Raw genomic sequence first — 17,672 nt, 5'->3', positions numbered from 1 at the left:
CTTCGTCCTCTCGTCTTCTCTCCGTCCTCCTCTCGTCTTCTCTTCGTCCTCTCGTCTTCTCTCCGTCCTCCTCTCGTCTTCTCTTCGTCCTCCTCTCGTCTTCTCTTCGTCCTCTCGTCTTCTCTTCGTCCTCCTCTCGTCTTCTCTTCGTCCTCTCGTCTTCTCTTCGTCCTCCTTCGTCACATGTCCTTCCTGACCTCTTGTCCTGTCCGTGTGATGCTGTGGAACCCTCTGCCATGTGTTCAGAGATGAGGTATTTCATTTGAAACGTTTGTGTTTCTTTGATATCTTATAGCGATGTTCAGTAGGTCGATGCCGTAGTTTACCGTATTTCCTGTGTTTCTGCCACAGTGTGTGTTTTTAAAAGTTCGCCGTACTTTCCCATCGTTCGGGCCTGAACCTGAGCTCAACTGATCTGGATCACAGACTATCATCAACACTCTCAGACTGAAACTATCACAGAGCGTGTGTAGAAAGAGAAGGAGGCAGTTTGTTTGATTTTACACAAACAAATGCTGAATTGAGAAGCTAAATGTTTCTTGGAAGAACCAGAATTTTTGATGAAACATCCAAAAGAACCAGAACTCAGAGTGTTGGTCCAAAGAAAACGTCTTCTCAACACAAACATGCAGACTGATTATATCTGAACAACAAAGCCTGTAACCGGAGGCAGACTTTAATGAACCTTCTGAGCAAAAACACACAAGTTAGAAGCTCAAATGAAACTGAAGGATGAAACCCAAACCTGACGAGGTTCTCACACTTCTTCTGATGTTTTTGGATCTCATTCTGAGAGAAAAAGAAACAAAACGGCGTTCTATGAACCAAACCGAGTCCGGCCCGCCACGTCGTTTTATGTGTCCCACGAATCCGCCAGCAAAATAAATAATATCCCCAAAGACATAATGATGAGATACCTGAACACACATGAGCAGCTCGTTGGCTGGTTACTCTACATTAACATGTGAATGTGTTGTGAGCACATTGAAGACTTTAAACGAGTCTTTACAACACATGAAATACTTCACCTGCGTTGTGCAAACGCACCCATGAAAGCATTTTAAGCTTTGAACAAAGTTATTGTAACAACTTGTGTTTGATGATATTTGTAATATGTGATATTTGTTATTTTCTTTAATAGTGTGATAGAGTAATGTGGGTTTCTTTACCCTAAATTAAAAGGATTTAATAACAGAAATGTGCTTAAATATATTTGTACACTTGAATAAACAATAATCAAAGTTATTTACCGATATGTCACATTTACACAGTCTGACATTTACAACCTTTGAGGACCGTGATGCTGATGTGGCCCCTGAGTTAAAGGGACGAAATAGTCCGATGTTGTTGTTGTTGTTGTTGTTGTTGTGGTGGTGTTGTTGTTGTTGTTGTTGTTGTGGTGTTGTTGTTGTTGTTGTTGTTGTTGTTGTGGTGGTGTTGTTGTTGTTGTTGTTGTTGTTGTTGTGGTGGTGTTGTTGTTGTTGTGGTGGTGTTGTTGTTGTTGTTGTTGTTGTGGTGGTGTTGTTGTTGTTGTTGTTGTTGTGGTGGTGTTGTTGTTGTTGTTGTTGTGGTGGTGTTGTTGTTGTTGTTGTTGTTGTGGTGGTGTTGGTTGTTGTTGTTGTTGTTGTTGTGGTGGTGTTGTTGTTGTTGTTGTTGTGGTGGTGTTGGTTGCCGTTAGCATAGCCGGGCTCGTAGACAGCGATCTAATGACTTGACTCTCTAGTCTGTGTTCTCAGACGGTTCACTAGTTGAACCAGAACCAGAACCAGCTTTGTTGTAGTGACTCTTTACCGGGCTTGTTGGTAGCTAGCAGGCTAACCGCTAACACCAGACATTTTGTTTATCATTTGAAACAACAGATCTTCTTCATCACTGCTGATGTGCCTCTGAGCAACAAACCCCTCACCGCTCTGAAGGGGCTTTGATCTCCTCCTCCTCTCCCATTTGTCCTCCTCTTCCTCCTCTCCTCTTCCTTTCATCCTCTCCTCTTTGTCCTCCTCTTCCTCTCCTCCTCGTTGTTTCCTCTTTTGCACCTGTTCTTCCTCTTCCTCATCGATCGTGTTTTGTTTTCCTCTTGTGATTTATATCTCCTCCTCCTTTTCCTCCTCTGTAACACGTCTTCTTCTCTCTCATCTCTTCTTCTCCTCTTCTTCCTGTTCTTCTTCTCTTTTCCTCCATCTCCTCCTCTGTCTCTTCACTCATCTTATATTTCATCTTCATCTTTTCTCTCCTTCTTCTTCTCTTCTTATTTGAACAGCAGCTAAAGTGACTCCTGAAGACGTCTCTCTGTGTTTCTAGATGTTAGATGATGTTTCTGGTTCAACCTCGTCTTCTTCTTCTTCTTCTTCTTCTTCTTCTTCTCTGTTAGCTTAAAGTGTAGCCTACAGCGCCACCTTCTGACCAGACTACGCTGTACACCAGTTTATTTGTTCTTTTTTTTCCGTCACATCAAATATTAGCTCTGAACATTCTCAGACGGTTCATCACTAAAAATACTGGGATCCAACTGGAAACTGACCATGAAGAACTAAATGTTGATGTTCATGCAGTGACTCCTCCCTCCTGTAGAGGGCGTCTGTGCACCTCCTCAGTGAGAGGAGGAGGCGCATTAGATCGGTTCATTAGCTGTGAGACCTCGACCTGAACACATTTAAAGGTGAGAAAACAACGTGTTTGATGAAGGTAAAATAACGCCGGAGGACAAATGTACGCTGAGGGAATCGAACCCTCGACCCCGGCCGTGTCCGGTGCCTTGCTCAGCTGCTGCCTCCTGAAGCTGGAATGTGACGGAACATAGTTTGGTTTGTGAGCTGTAATCACATCAAAATGTGTCTGCATACTTTCCCATGGGGGGGGGGTCCAATTAAACAGCGACACTCGAGAGAGAAACATGCAGAGAACAGTCAGAGCATCAAACCACAGCACCAGGTTGGGTCATTCTCAGGAGGAAATGTGTTTAAATGTTTAACTCCCGGTGACGTCACACCTGTCGCTCATTTAGCAACACGTTCATGTCAAACACCTGCATTACAGCTGGTGGTCAAGTTACTAGAGTACAGAAACAAACTGAACTGAACTTTGACTTCATCTGGACGCATTACAGATTTGACGCTCATTCATAATAATCCACTTGACTGCAGCTCATCTCCTTGTTTTTTTCCTTCTACTCGTCTTCTTCTCCTTCTCTTTCATCTTTTGAGTGGACACAGTGCTGTGATTGGTCAGGAGGTCCACAGAGGTGATGAAATGAGCCAATCAGAGCGGTGTGTGAGTGATCAGGTCTCTGATTGGCTGTTATCTATCAGCTGTTGGCTCCGGGTTTTATTTCTCATTTGACTCAGAGACAAACATCTGGAGACGCTTTATGAACGTTTCTATGTCATTTACACTGAATGGATCTGCAGGTTTGTCTCATTTATGTCTCAGAATCCTGGATCAGCAGACTTCATGAGGCTGGTCTGGATCCTCCTGGATCTGGATCAAAGACCTCTCGCCCTCTCTGTCACCTCGTCCGCTATCCGTCTGTCCTCAGATCATCATCACGTCTTCAATATGTCCATAATCTCCTAACGCTGTTTGATATTGATCTCCCTAACACTTTCTCTTTCTTTTATTTCATCATACATTCATTTCCACTTCTCGGTCTGTCATTTAAATGTTTGCAGAAACATCATTTAACAAACTAAAGTAGATGCTTTAAAGCCTCGAGTTTGTTGTTTTGTCCGTCGTCATGTTGGTTTATTTTGCAACCAGTGAACAGGAAGTGACGTAGAGACGCCGTATACGTCTCTGGTAGAGACCTGTCAATCACTGTGTAGCCCCGCCCCTAAAGCATCCCCTGCTTTATGGTCTGTGTGACTCTAAATGGACCATCATTTACTAAATGAACATCATGCTGTATTGAAGAAGACTTGAAACTAGAGATTGAGACCATAAACTCATGTTTACAATGTTTACTGAGGTAATAAATCAAGAGAGAAGTAGAGTCATTTTCTCATAGACTTCTATACAACCAGAGGAGTCGCCCCCTGGTGGTCACTAGAGAGAATGCAGCTTCAACACGTGAAGCTTTGAAGAACCTGATCATCCTGTTTGCCCGTTGATTTTGCTTCCTTTAGGTTAGTGTGGAAGTCTGATCTCTGGTGTTGCATTTTGGGAGATGTAGGAAATCCTCAGTTGACAAGATGTGAGGATGATTTATCTCACCAGATGAGCCATGAACCCATATTTGCGGGTGAACAGAGTGTGTTGCTGCTGACTGTAGGTTACTGTCCTGCTGCACACCTGGAGCACAGCTGCTGCTACACACCAGCACATACACTAATACAGTGTTTCTATACGAGCAACTCTTCCAACCAAAACACATTCCACACGCCAAAGTTTCCACTTCATACAAGCTTAAACACACACAGACGCACAATTACACAAACACGTGTGTGTGTGTGTGTGTGCACGTCAAAGTCTTTTAAAATTCCAAAGACTGTTTTGTTTAGGAAGGAATTTATTTATTATCATGTTCTACCTAAGTATTTCTCCAGTTCTTTGGTTCAGACTGAAGTATTTCTCCAGTTCTTTGGTTCAGACTGAAGTATTTCACCAGTTCTTTGGTTCAGACTGAAGTATTTCACCAGTTCTTTGGTTCAGACTGAAGTATTTCACCAGTTCTTTGGTTCAGACTCAAGTATTTCACCAGTTCTTTGGTTCAGACTGAAGTATTTCACCAGTTCTTTGGTTCAGACTCAAGTATTTCACCAGTTCTTTGGTTCAGACTCAAGTATTTCACCAGTTCTTTGGTCCAGACTGAAGTATTTCACCAGTTCTTTGGTCCAGACTGAAGTATTTCACCAGTTCTTTGGTTCAGACTGAAGTATTTCACCAGTTCTTTGGTCCAGACTGAAGTATTTCACCAGTTCTTTGGTTCAGACTCAAGTATTTCACCAGTTCTTTGGTCCAGACTGAAGTATTTCACCAGTTCTTTGGTCCAGACTGAAGTATTTCACCAGTTCTTTGGTTCAGACTCAAGTATTTCACCAGTTCTTTGGTTCAGACTCAAGTATTTCACCAGTTCTTTGGTTCAGACTGAAGTATTTCACCAGTTCTTTGGTTCAGACTGAAGTATTTCACCAGTTCTTTGGTCCAGACTGAAGTATTTCTCCAGTTCTTTGGTTCAGACTGAAGTATTTCACCAGTTCTTTGGTCCAGACTGAAGTATTTCACCAGTTCTTTGGTTCAGACTGAAGTATTTCACCAGTTCTTTGGTCCAGACTGAAGTATTTCACCAGTTCTTTGGTTCAGACTGAAGTATTTCACCAGTTCTTTGGTCCAGACTGAAGTATTTCACCAGTTCTTTGGTTCAGACTCAAGTATTTCACCAGTTCTTTGGTCCAGACTGAAGTATTTCACCAGTTCTTTGGTTCAGACTCAAGTATTTCACCAGTTCTTTGGTCCAGACTGAAGTCTTTCACCAGTTCTTTGGTCCAGACTGAAGTATTTCACCAGTTCTTTGGTCCAGACTGAAGTATTTCACCAGTTCTTTGGTTCAGACTGAAGTATTTCACCAGTTCTTTGGTCCAGACTGAAGTATTTCACCAGTTCTTTGGTTCAGACTGAAGTATTTCACCAGTTCTTTGGTCCAGACTGAAGTATTTCACCAGTTCTTTGGTTCAGACTCAAGTATTTCACCAGTTCTTTGGTCCAGACTCAAGTATTTCACCAGTTCTTTGGTCCAGACTGAAGTATTTCACCAGTTCTTTGGTGCAGACTGAAGTATTTCACCAGTTCTTTGGTCCAGACTGAAGTATTTCACCAGTTCTTTGGTCCAGACTGAAGTATTTCACCAGTTCTTTGGTCCAGACTGAAGTATTTCACCAGTTCTTTGGTCCAGACTGAAGTATTTCACCAGTTCTTTGGTGCAGACTGAAGTATTTCACCAGTTCTTTGGTGCAGACTGAAGTATTTCACCAGTTCTTTGGTTCATCAGCATGTTAGCATGAATGTTGACATGTAGTGTTCAGCGCTTTGAGACTCTCTGGGACTAGAAAGTTCTGTCATTTACCAGATAGAGACAGGAAACATGGAGAGGTGGAATAACGTGCTGCAAAGGTTCAAACAACGGACATCGTGGTTCCGTGTTAAGTGTCTTAACCACCAAGCAACCGCATGCACTGCACTTTTAAACTTCTTCTTCTTATTATCAATGTCTTTGTTTGGGTCATCTGTCCTCTACAGGGACAAGACGGGAAGACAAACACACCAGAAATGTTGAGGATGTTTAGTGATTTACTGACCTCATGTTGCACTCGCAACAGTTCAAGTACAATACAAGTTCATAATGACTTGTGTCACTGACAGTCATAATAACCGTTTGTCATATATAGATAGTTATAGAGGTAAAATATAGATTAAATCTGCTTCTGACACACAGAAACAACTTGTATTGGTGCTAAAGGAAGTGGTGGTCTGGGCTTCATCTTGAACCCTGTTTCTACTCACTAAAAGATAACAAGTCGTATTTTCTGTGTAATCATTGAAACAATCGCTGTATTACTTTGCTATTGAATAAAACGTCTAAACATCATGAATTTGAGGCATGAGCTGTTAACAAGGAGCGTCTTTTTATGACTGGCCGCATTTGAATAGAACCTGGTGGAAGAGTGCAGCATGGGCCCATGAAGACCACATCACATTTTTGAGTGGACCTGAATCTCGGGGCGGATACACACATTATTTTTCACTTATGGACATTTTCTCACATTTTCTCAAAGAATACAAAGATCCCAGACGTCAACAGAAAGAGTAAGTAAAAGTAAATTCCAGCAGACTATTTGTGAGATATTTGTGTTTATATTTGTGACTTTGAGATTCACAGACTTTGTGTTCAAAAGGTTTATTTTTGATTTTAAGAAAGAACAAGATCTAAGTGACTGTAACATTATCCTCTTTAATGACAACATACTCTCTCCTTGTTAGAATTAGTCCGCCGACTGAGCTGTAGAGGTTGGCTAGCTTGCTTGTGGAGCTAGTTTAGCTTAAGTGAGCTAGCTTGCTCAGTAACCAGAAGGAATGCATTCAGCTAAAGAGAATGAAGTTGAACTATTCACTCATGTCTTACAGATTTATTTCTGACAGCTGTACATGTGTTTATGTAACTAGTCCTGTAAGACCTGCTGGTTTTAATAAACATCACATGATCTTCTCTTATTACTACCTGGCTGGTAGATGGATGATGCTCAGAGACCAGAACACTGAGAGATGCTGCAGGTGGAAACAGAGCTGAAGGTAAGCTGGACTCAAACACAGCAGCTTTAAACGTTTATTCAGCTTCAGCAAGATTACACTTACATCAGCTGTTTCACTACAAACAATACTCTTCTTTTTTCACTTAAAGTATTGTAATTATCAGTGTTCCCTCTGGTGGTATCTTTGCATTTGTTGGAATTTTAGAATGTATGTGGATGTATAATTTATATATCTATATAACTGCTGACAGGACATATTGTATGAGTTTTGAATCCATGAAGGTTTTATATTTGTTCCTAGAAAAGAGATATTTATGTTCATCTCAATGTAAAGTCTATGCAGCAAGTGGGCGGGGCCAGAGAGAGGCACTAATGAGCATGTGCAGTAGACCAGAAAAAGAGAAAACTAAAGTCCAGTATGTATTCTCATGATACAGCCGTACATGCCTCTTAACATTACATACATTCCTACATTACATACATTCCTCTTAACTCTTATTTCTCCAGAAAAGCTTTTATTGTGGTAATAAGTTCAGTCGTCTACGAGATCTTACATTTCATAACTGTGGAGGAAACACAGTCGCAAGATAATAATGTCAACATCGATTGTGAATTTGCCTCTAAACCACACAGGGATGTTCGTTGCAGCAGCAATTTAAATAAATCTCCTCGTCCCGCCCTGGCTGCCGTTCTGTTTTTTAAAAATTCCACTAACAAATTACATTCGGAGGGAAATCCAATGCAAATGTGGCCGTAACCCTCAATCCACAGCCGTTCACAAAAAGCATATCCGTGTCTCAAGATGTAAACTCAGGACTCCACTCGCTGCCCATCATGCAAATCCACAGGTGGGTCCAGTTTAAAATGAGCTTGTGGTGAAACAGATGAGAAACAAAAAGGCCAAATTACAAACAGGAGATCGTCTTGAATGCAAAAACAAAAAGAGGATGGAAGTTTTTTAGATGCAATGCCAGCCTGAACAAACACGGACCATGTGTGATGGAGGTGTGGAAAGCTTGAACGTAGACGGGTTTCTTTTCTTATAAGAGTTCAGAAACCTTTGATCTCTGTTTAGACGATCGCTCTCTGAGTAAATCTGTGTTTAAACTTTATGATTGGGTCGCACAAAGATAACAAAGATGTCACTCGATTATATAGAAGGTTATGAACGGTTACCTGATGGTGGACCAGTAGAATCTCTGGTTATGAACGGTTACCTGATGGTGGACCAGTAGAATCTCTGGTTATGAGCGGTTACCTGATGGTGGACCAGTAGAATCTCTGGTTATGAGCGGTTACCTGATGGTGGACCAGTAGAATCTCTGGTTATGAACGGTTACCTGATGGTGGACCAGTAGAATCTCTGGTTATGAACAGTTACCTGATGGATGACCAGTAGAATCTCTGGTTATGAGCGGTTACCTGATGGTGGACCAGTAGAATCTCTGGTTATGAACAGTTACCTGATGGTGGACCAGTAGAATCTCTGGTTATGAACGGTTACCTGATGATGGACCAGTAGAATCTCTGGTTATGAACAGTTACCTGATGGTGGACCAGTAGAATCTCTGGTTATGAGCGGTTACCTGATGGTGGACCAGTAGAATCTCTGGTTATGAGTGGTTACCTGATGGTGGACCAGTAGAATCTCTGGTTATGAGCGGTTACCTGATGGTGGACCAGTAGAATCTCTGGTTATGAGCGGTTACCTGATGGTGGACCAGTAGAATCTCTGGTTATGAACGGTTACCTGATGGTGGACCAGTAGAATCTCTGGTTATGAACGGTTACCTGATGATGGACCAGTAGAATCTCTGGTTATGAACGGTTACCTGATGGTGGACCAGTAGAATCTCTGGTTATGAGCGGTTACCTGATGATGGACCAGTAGAATCTCTGGTTATGAACGGTTACCTGATGGTGGACCAGTAGAATCTCTGGTTATGAACGGTTACCTGATGGTGGACCAGTAGAATCTCTGGTTATGAGCGGTTACCTGATGGTGGACCAGTAGAATCTCTGGTTATGAACGGTTACCTGATGATGGACCATTAGAATCTCTGGTTATGAACGGTTACCTGATGGTGGACCAGTAGAATCTCTGGTTATGAGTGGTTACCTGATGGTGGACCAGTAGAATCTCTGGTTATGAGTGGTTACCTGATGGTGGACCAGTAGAATCTCTGGTTATGAACGGTTACCTGATGGTGGACCAGTAGAATCTCTGGTTATGAGTGGTTACCTGATGGTGGACCAGTAGAATCTCTGGTTATGAGCGGTTACCTGATGGTGGACCAGTAGAATCTCTGGTTATGAGTGGTTACCTGATGGTGGACCAGTAGAATCTCTGGTTATGAGCGGTTACCTGATGGTGGACCAGTAGAATCTCTGGTTATGAACGGTTACCTGATGGTGGACCAGTAGAATCTCTGGTTATGAACGGTTACCTGATGGTGGACCAGTAGAATCTCTGGTTATGAACGGTTACCTGATGGTGGACCAGTAGAATCTCTGGTTATGAGTGGTTACCTGATGGTGGACCAGTAGAATCTCTGGTTATGAGCGGTTACCTGATGATGGACCAGTAGAATCTCTGGTTATGAGCGGTTACCTGATGATGGACCAGTAGAATCTCTGGTTATGAGTGGTTACCTGATGGTGGACCAGTAGAATCTCTGGTTATGAGCGGTTACCTGATGGTGGACCAGTAGAATCTCTGGTTATGAACAGTTACCTGATGGTGGACCAGTAGAATCTCTGGTTATGAGCGGTTACCTGATGATGGACCAGTAGAATCTCTGGTTATGAGTGGTTACCTGATGGTGGACCAGTAGAATCTCTGGTTATGAACGGTTACCTGATGGTGGACCAGTAGAATCTCTGGTTATGAACGGTTACCTGATGGTGGACCAGTAGAATCTCTGGTTATGAACAGTTACCTGATGGATGACCAGTAGAATCTCTGGTTATGAGCGGTTACCTGATGGTGGACCAGTAGAATCTCTGGTTATGAACAGTTACCTGATGGTGGACCAGTAGAATCTCTGGTTATGAACGGTTACCTGATGATGGACCAGTAGAATCTCTGGTTATGAACAGTTACCTGATGGTGGACCAGTAGAATCTCTGGTTATGAGTGGTTACCTGATGGTGGACCAGTAGAATCTCTGGTTATGAGTGGTTACCTGATGGTGGACCAGTAGAATCTCTGGTTATGAACGGTTACCTGATGGTGGACCAGTAGAATCTCTGGTTATGAACGGTTACCTGATGGTGGACCAGTAGAATCTCTGGTTATGTGTTTGCTATGTTAACGGAGGTTTTAAAGAAGCTGTCATGCTTCTGGCTTCAAGTAGCACCTGTTGCTCGGCGGTGACGTGCAGATGAAACCTGCTCTATCCTCAAAGTAACTTCTAGACATGAATCTCTGTAATGTTGCTTCAGAACTGTCACTTTTTGATCGTATATGATGCATGGATATATAATCTGTTTTTGTATGTGTTTGAACAGGAAGTCATGACTCCAGTGTGACACATCGCTGCTTTACTCTTCAAAGTAGAAAAATAAATACGTCTCCAGCTAAAACACTCATTGAAGAGCATTATTCATGTCATGAGCTGAAATCATGAAAAAAACCAAGTCACCTGGGACCTTTAACATCCAGGCTGCAGCTTTATGTAACACATCTAAAAAAGCCTATTAAGTGCTGCTACCAGTCCGTATATGGAGGGAAGAAGTGCTCCGACACTTCACAGGAATGAAAACACACTGCGATATTCAGAAGCTGCTTTGATTGTGGAGGTCAAACAGAGAGCAGCAGGTTCAGGCAACCTCAGATCTTCACACACAACCTACATCCATCCTGCACACACACACACACACACACTCCATCCTCCTCCCCTTGATGTTGCAGTAACATGATGTAACAGCGGGCCCGGGTGGCTCCCATGGGTGCTGGTTAGTCGACCTGAGGACTGCCACAGCTAGCTTCAAAGAGAGGGAGGAGGGCGATGAAGAGGAAGAGGAGGCGTGAAGCAGAGAGCAACACGAGGGGTGAAGAAGTCATCGTCTGAGTCGTCGTGTCGATTGATTCGTCCTTCATCTGATAACTCAAAAAGTGTTTTTAGCGCCGTGACCTCATGCTTAACCTCCGTGTGTTCTGTGTTATATTTACTGCTCACGTGAAGACGAACAAATAAAAGAACTAAACTATTCTCAGTGGTCTGGTTTCTTTCATCCTCCAGTCGTGTGAATACTTCTCTCTCTTCCCGTCAGCACAATGCATCGCGGTACTTTTACATTGATTGGAAATACTTTCACGTTGTACTGGTGGCTGATTGAAAGTACAACATACACTCTTACGAGAACCACAGGGTTCTTCAGCGTGTCGTCAACAGAGAAAGGGTTCTCGAAGCTTTGGTTCCTGGTGGAACCTTCTGTAAAGGTTCCACCAAGAACCCTTTCAGAAGGTTCTACCTAGAACCCAACATAAAGAGTTATAGCTGGAACCATCTGTGAAGGGTTCCACCCGGGTAGCCCCCTATGACAGGTTCTGCAGAGAACCCTTTTCTGGAGGTGCTGTCCTGAACCGCTCCACCTTCTAAAGGCGATGAGACGGTGTCTGAAAGTCAGTTTCAGCTCCTTACATCAAAACGGTCCTTTCAAAATAAACTTCTGTCTTCACGAGACACAACTCAGTTCCAGGAGAAGATGGTGGTTTGTGTTGAAATAGCTGCACGGTGACGGAGTGACCTTCCTTCTTCTAAATGTTCTTTGAGCAGAATGAGGATGAAAGAAAGAAACTGTGCAGAGAAGCTCTGAGAAAGACAAAGAGAAACAGCAGAGACTGAGGAGGAAGGAAGCGAGGAGGAAGAGGAGGCACGTGGCTGGAAACCACAACACTGTTGATCAGCGTGTGCGTGTTTGATGATGTTTATTGAAGCGTTTCTTCATAATTCAGGAGAAAGAAAAGAAAAGTCCTCTTTAGAGCTCAACACAGTGGAGGAAGAAGAGAACCTTCAGCTGTAGAAACAAAGGAGTGACTCGACGTCTGAAGACCTGAACAGACTACACCCTAGAGGCTCTGTGAGGCTCTACTTAGTGCTACTTTGAGCTACGTGCTAACATGCTAATGTGTAGCAGCTATAACGTCTTTAGTTCTGCAGGTGTTTGATCATAAACCATAAACATGTTGACCTGAGGATGAAGAGTCAGAGGGTTAGTAAAGTATTACATTCATCCCCATCCAACAGTTGAGATGTTTCAGTCCAGACCGCAGACGTTAGCATCCACAGAGCTACGCGGCTAACGCGGCTAGCAGACACCAGAGATCACAGACATCAGACGTTTCATTACAGCATCAACTTTAACGACCTCGTGTCTCATCTCTCTGTTGTATTGTTTGTTAAAAACAACTGGAGAGTAAAACAGGAAGTCTGACCTGTGTGTGTGTGTGTGTGTGTGTGTGTGTGTGTGTGTGTGTGTGTGTGTGTGTGTGTGTGTGTGTGTGTGTGTGTGTGTGTGTGTGTGTGTGTGTGTGTGTGTGAGTGTGTGACCATATGGATGTAATGATACCCTGCATAACAAGCAGATAGGATTACACACACACACATGCATGCAATCATACTGTTACACTTGTATGCACGCATGCACAAATACTGGCGCACACATCAAACACACACACACACACACACACACTGTACATCAGAATATTAGAGGGAGGAGCCGGCTAAACCTCTTTTCTTGTCGTCTAAACTTGAATCGGACTATTTCTAACTCTAATCTTCTTGGTAGATGTTTAAAGAGTCTGTGTGTGAAGTCTGTGCATGTTTGAGTGAATTTAAGAGACGAAGAGTCCGTCCATAGAACCACAGAGGTAGAACGGTTTAATGTGTGTCCTAACTTCCATCACTCGTGATGTGTGTCTGTGTGTCTGTGTGTGTGTGTGTGTGTGTGTGTGTGTGTGTGTGTGTGGTCCCGTCTACAAGTGAGTAAGACAGGAAGTATAATAGGAACATGTCATTATCAAACTAACTTCAATTTCAATTCAATTCAATTTATATTTGTATCGCCCAAAACACACACACACAAACACACACACTCTCTCACACACACAAACACACACACACAAACACACACACTCTCTCACACACACACACACACACACACCGGTCGACTTCCTGCACCGTGTGTCATGTTTGATGTTTAAATTAAAGCCATCGATCAGCGTTCAGCTCTTATTAAAGTTTCCCCCTGGAGATGAAGTGTGTGTGTGTGTGTGTGTGTGTGTGTGTGTGTGTGTGTGTGTGTCTGTGTGTGTGTGTCTCTAGTTCGAGGAGCTGAAGGGGTCAGTCTGTCCTCAGGGTGGCGCTAGAGAAGAGATCACGTGGTCATTAAAATGTAGAGGGTTCATCCTCTGGAGAGCAGGAACAGTTGTGACTGAAATGACTCATAACGTCACCTTCTCATTAAACATGAACTAATATCACGGACACCATTAAACCAGTGAAGAAGAAGAGGACGTCACTCTTCAGCATGTGTTGACCGGTTGAGTCAGCACATTCAGCAGAGGGTCGTGAGTCTCTTCATGAATAAACCCGTCCTCCTCTTGACTCAGGTGTTTCTGTTAAACCAATCAGAAGCTTCCTGTCTCCAGGTCGCTGAGACCTTCAGGTCAGGACGACTCTCTTTCTTCTTCTGTGGTTTCAGTAAGTCGACTTCAGTCCTGCTGGAAGGTTCAGACGCGACGTCTCTCGTTGGTTTGTGGACGTTTTGAAGCCTCCAGTTCGGCGTTTTGTCCGTCGCCATCTTTGTTTTTTTGCAACCAGTGAACAGGAAGTGACATAGAGACCTGTCAATCACCGTGTAGCCCCGCCCCTAAAGCATCCCCTGCTTTATGGTCTGTGTGACTCTAAATGGACCATCATTTACTAAATGAACATCATGCTGTATTGAAGAAGACTTGACACTAGAGATTGAGACCATAAACTCATTTGGTGCTCTAGTGAGTATTTGTGTGAGATTGAGTGAGAATAAACAGCGTGATGAAGATGATGAAGATGAAGAAGGTGTTTTAATATCCTCAGACTTCATGTTTGTTTGTTTGTTTGCAGGTGAAACACAACGGCCTCATACAGGAGATGAACCATCCAACAGCAGGACGCATCACCGTACCAGGTCAGCTCAACACACACACACTCACACACTCACACTCTCACACTCACACACTCACACTCACACTCTCACACACACTCCATGGGGACTCTCAGTTGATTTGATGGATCTCAGTGTGTTTCCACGAAGAGGAAGCTGTTTGATCACCAAGTATTTACAGTGTAATCTGTCTTCAGACCTGTGTGTGTGTGTGTGTGTGTGTGTGTGTGTGTGTGTGTGTGTGTGTGTGTGTGTGTGTGTGTGTGTGTGTGTGTGTGTGTGTGTGTGTGTGTGTGTGTGTGTGTGTGTGTGTGTGTGAGAGACGCAGCAGGAAGACATCCATAATGAGCAGGGGCAGGAAGTGTTGGTGTGTTTTCTCTGTCGGATGAGTTCCAGTAGACGAACGTCGATGTCTGAAAGTTAAACCAGATGATCCTCCACTCGGCTGTAAAGCTTCACGTTATCATCGTGGTGCTGATTGTTGTAACCAGATGATCACCAGCTAAACGGTAGACGGCTTCCTGTCTGCTCCTCAGCCTGCTAGCATGCATCATGTTAGCTACTAGCATGCTAGCATCCATCATGTTAGCTACTAGCATGCTAGCATCCATCATGTTAGCTGTAGCATCCATCATGTTAGCTCCTCAGCCTGCTAGCATCCATCATGTTAGCTACTAGCATGCTAGCATGCATCATGTTAGCTTCTAGCCTGCTAGCATCCATCATGTTAGCTACTAGCATCCATCATGTTAGCTCCTCAGCCTGCTAGCATCCATCATGTTAGCTACTAGCATCCATCATGTTAGCTCCTCAGCCTGCTAGCATCCATCATGTTAGCTACTAGCATCCATCATGTTAGCTACTAGCATCCATCATGTTAGCTGCTAGCATCCATCATGTTAGCTACTCGCATGCTAGCATCCATAATGTTAGCTTCTAGCATGCTAGCATCCATCATGTTAGCTACTAGCATGCTAGCATCCATCACGTTAGCTTCTAGCACGCTAGCCTTCCCTTCCTAAGCTGAACACTGTGTTTAACGTCTGAACGGTTTAAAGGAGTCTGGACTCATTAAAGGAACAGTTACACACCTTCTGTCTGTGTGTGTGTCTGTGTGTGTGTCTGTGTGTGTGTGTGTGCGTGTGTGTGTCTGTGTGTGTGTGTGTGTGTGCGTGTGTGTGTGTGTGTGTGTGTGTCAGTCCATTCACCACGTTAACAATATCCTTTTCTTTGCTCTCAACTTTCTGTTCTCTCCATCTCTGTTTAGTAAACAACACCAGACACGAGTTTGTGTGTGTGTGTGTGTGTGTGTGTGTGTGTGTGTGTGTGTGTGTGTGTGTGTGTGTGTGTGTGTGTGTGTGTGTGTGTGTGTGTGTGTGTGTGTGTGTGTGTGTGTGTTGTTTTAGAAAAAGAGACATAACTGAGAAGAAACAGAAGAAGTGTGTGTGTATTAATAACGACCACAGCTGACGTTATATAATCATATAATATAATACATAAAAGGTTTAAAGGTAGAAAAGGTTTGAAAATGAATCTCATAATCAATATTAAATTGCTAATAAATCATGACATTAGATTTAACAATTTAAAAAAAAAGATGATACATTTACATTTTCCAACCTAAAGACTGTAATTCAATATGTTAACCACAAAGGATTCTGGGAAATGGTGTTTGTTAAAGGACGTTCAGACATAAACACTGATGAGTCATTCTCTTAAGAACGAGGTTTACTCAACCTGGACACGTGTTACATCATTAAATAATCTTATACCTTACACACACACACACACACACACACACACACACACACACACACACACACCGAGCCTGACACTTGTTGAGTGTCATTGAAGGGGAAAGCAGGTCGCTAATGGGGTGAAAATAGAAGCACTGTTCACACACACACACACACACACACACACACACACACACACACGCACACGCACACGCAGACAGTCATGCATGAAACCAAGATGTAGGCCAACACACACATGATCATGTGTGTGTTGGCCTCAGACACACACACACACACACTGACTGTGAGAGTTCAGCTCATTAGTGCTGAACTTAAAAAAACAGATGATTGTTGTTAGTTTCCCAAAATAAACAGTTTGTTCCCTCCAAGTCCTTCCTTCCTTCCTTTCTCTTTTTCCTTCCTCTTCTTTCCTTCTTTCCTTCCCTCCTGTCATTTGTCCTTCTCCCTTGATTGGTTCTTAGATTTCACTACAAACTGTTTAATTGTAATATTTAATGCTCGATTGTTGGATATTAGTCTCATGTTGTTCACAAAGGTTTAATCTAAAACATATGCTGATTGGTTGATAATAATAATAATAATAATAAAGCTTAATTATAGAAAACATATCAAAAGGAGCATCAACATGTTTCACAGACATAACGCACATTTCCACATAAATATACATTATATTTACAAACACACGAATAAATCCAGATGCGGTCTATAAACTACAAGCAGCCTACAGATCTAACAGGAAGTAAGTGTTTCTGTGACTTCCTGTTTATTCTTTGAAGGTGGCTGTCTGACCTGAGACGGGCTGCAGCGCTCATTAACTCATTAACTCATCTGTTCGTTTGTTTGTCTTCAGGTCCGGCGGTTCGTTTCAGCAGCTTCGCCCACGATGAGCCGACGCCCCCTCCTCTGATTGGCCAGCACACCGTGCAGGTGCTGCGACACACCTTGTCTTACAGTGATGACGTCATCAAAACGCTGCTGGACTCAAGGGCGGTGGCACAGAATGAAGTGTCCTGATTGGCTGAGAGAGAAAGAATCAATGAGTCTGTCCAACATCCTGATCACAGAATCAGAAACACGAGTTAATAAGAGCTTATTATGATGATTATGATGATGATTATGATGATGATGATTATGATGATTATGATTATTATGATGATTATCATACACAGACTTTGATGTTCAGGTGTTTTTTACACTCCTCTTGATCGTTTGACTCGTCATCTGATTTCAAACACTCCTGATTTCTTTGTAAAAACATTGTTTACTTGAAATAAACTGCTGCCTTTAAATCAAACGTCATGAATGTTTTTACTTCGTGAGTATCGACGTCGGACGGTTCGAGCTGAACACGAACAACGAACCTGACGAGAGAAGAACCGACAAAAAATCACCCGGTGTCCTTGAACGCACCGACAGGGAGAAGAACCTAACTTATTTATTTATAACTTTATGATCGTCTGACTTCTTCATGATGGACTTTTTTTAGCTGTTAACGTGGTAAGTACACTGTTATTACACTGTTATT

General features: G+C 42.9%; 1 protein-coding gene across 1 annotated transcript in view; it reads left to right on the top strand.

Moving 5' to 3' along the window:
- sugct (succinyl-CoA:glutarate-CoA transferase) overlaps positions 1–17,428 on the top strand; it is a 41,549-nt gene extending 24,121 nt beyond the window's left edge. Inside the window, exons 12-13 of the mRNA XM_079181181.1 lie at positions 14,351–14,414; positions 16,998–17,428. Of these exons, the coding sequence (XP_079037307.1) occupies positions 14,351–14,414; positions 16,998–17,161 (228 nt within the window). The 3' untranslated portion in view covers positions 17,162–17,428. The remainder of the gene's footprint in view (positions 1–14,350; positions 14,415–16,997) is intronic.
- Positions 17,429–17,672: the final 244 nt, after the last annotated feature.

The sequence above is a fragment of the Pholis gunnellus genome (assembly GCF_910591455.1).
Source record: "Pholis gunnellus genome assembly, chromosome: 20".
NCBI lineage: Eukaryota > Metazoa > Chordata > Actinopteri > Perciformes > Pholidae > Pholis > Pholis gunnellus.
The sequence above is the reverse complement of the archived record's forward strand: the minus strand, read 5'-3'. Positions and strand labels throughout refer to the sequence as shown.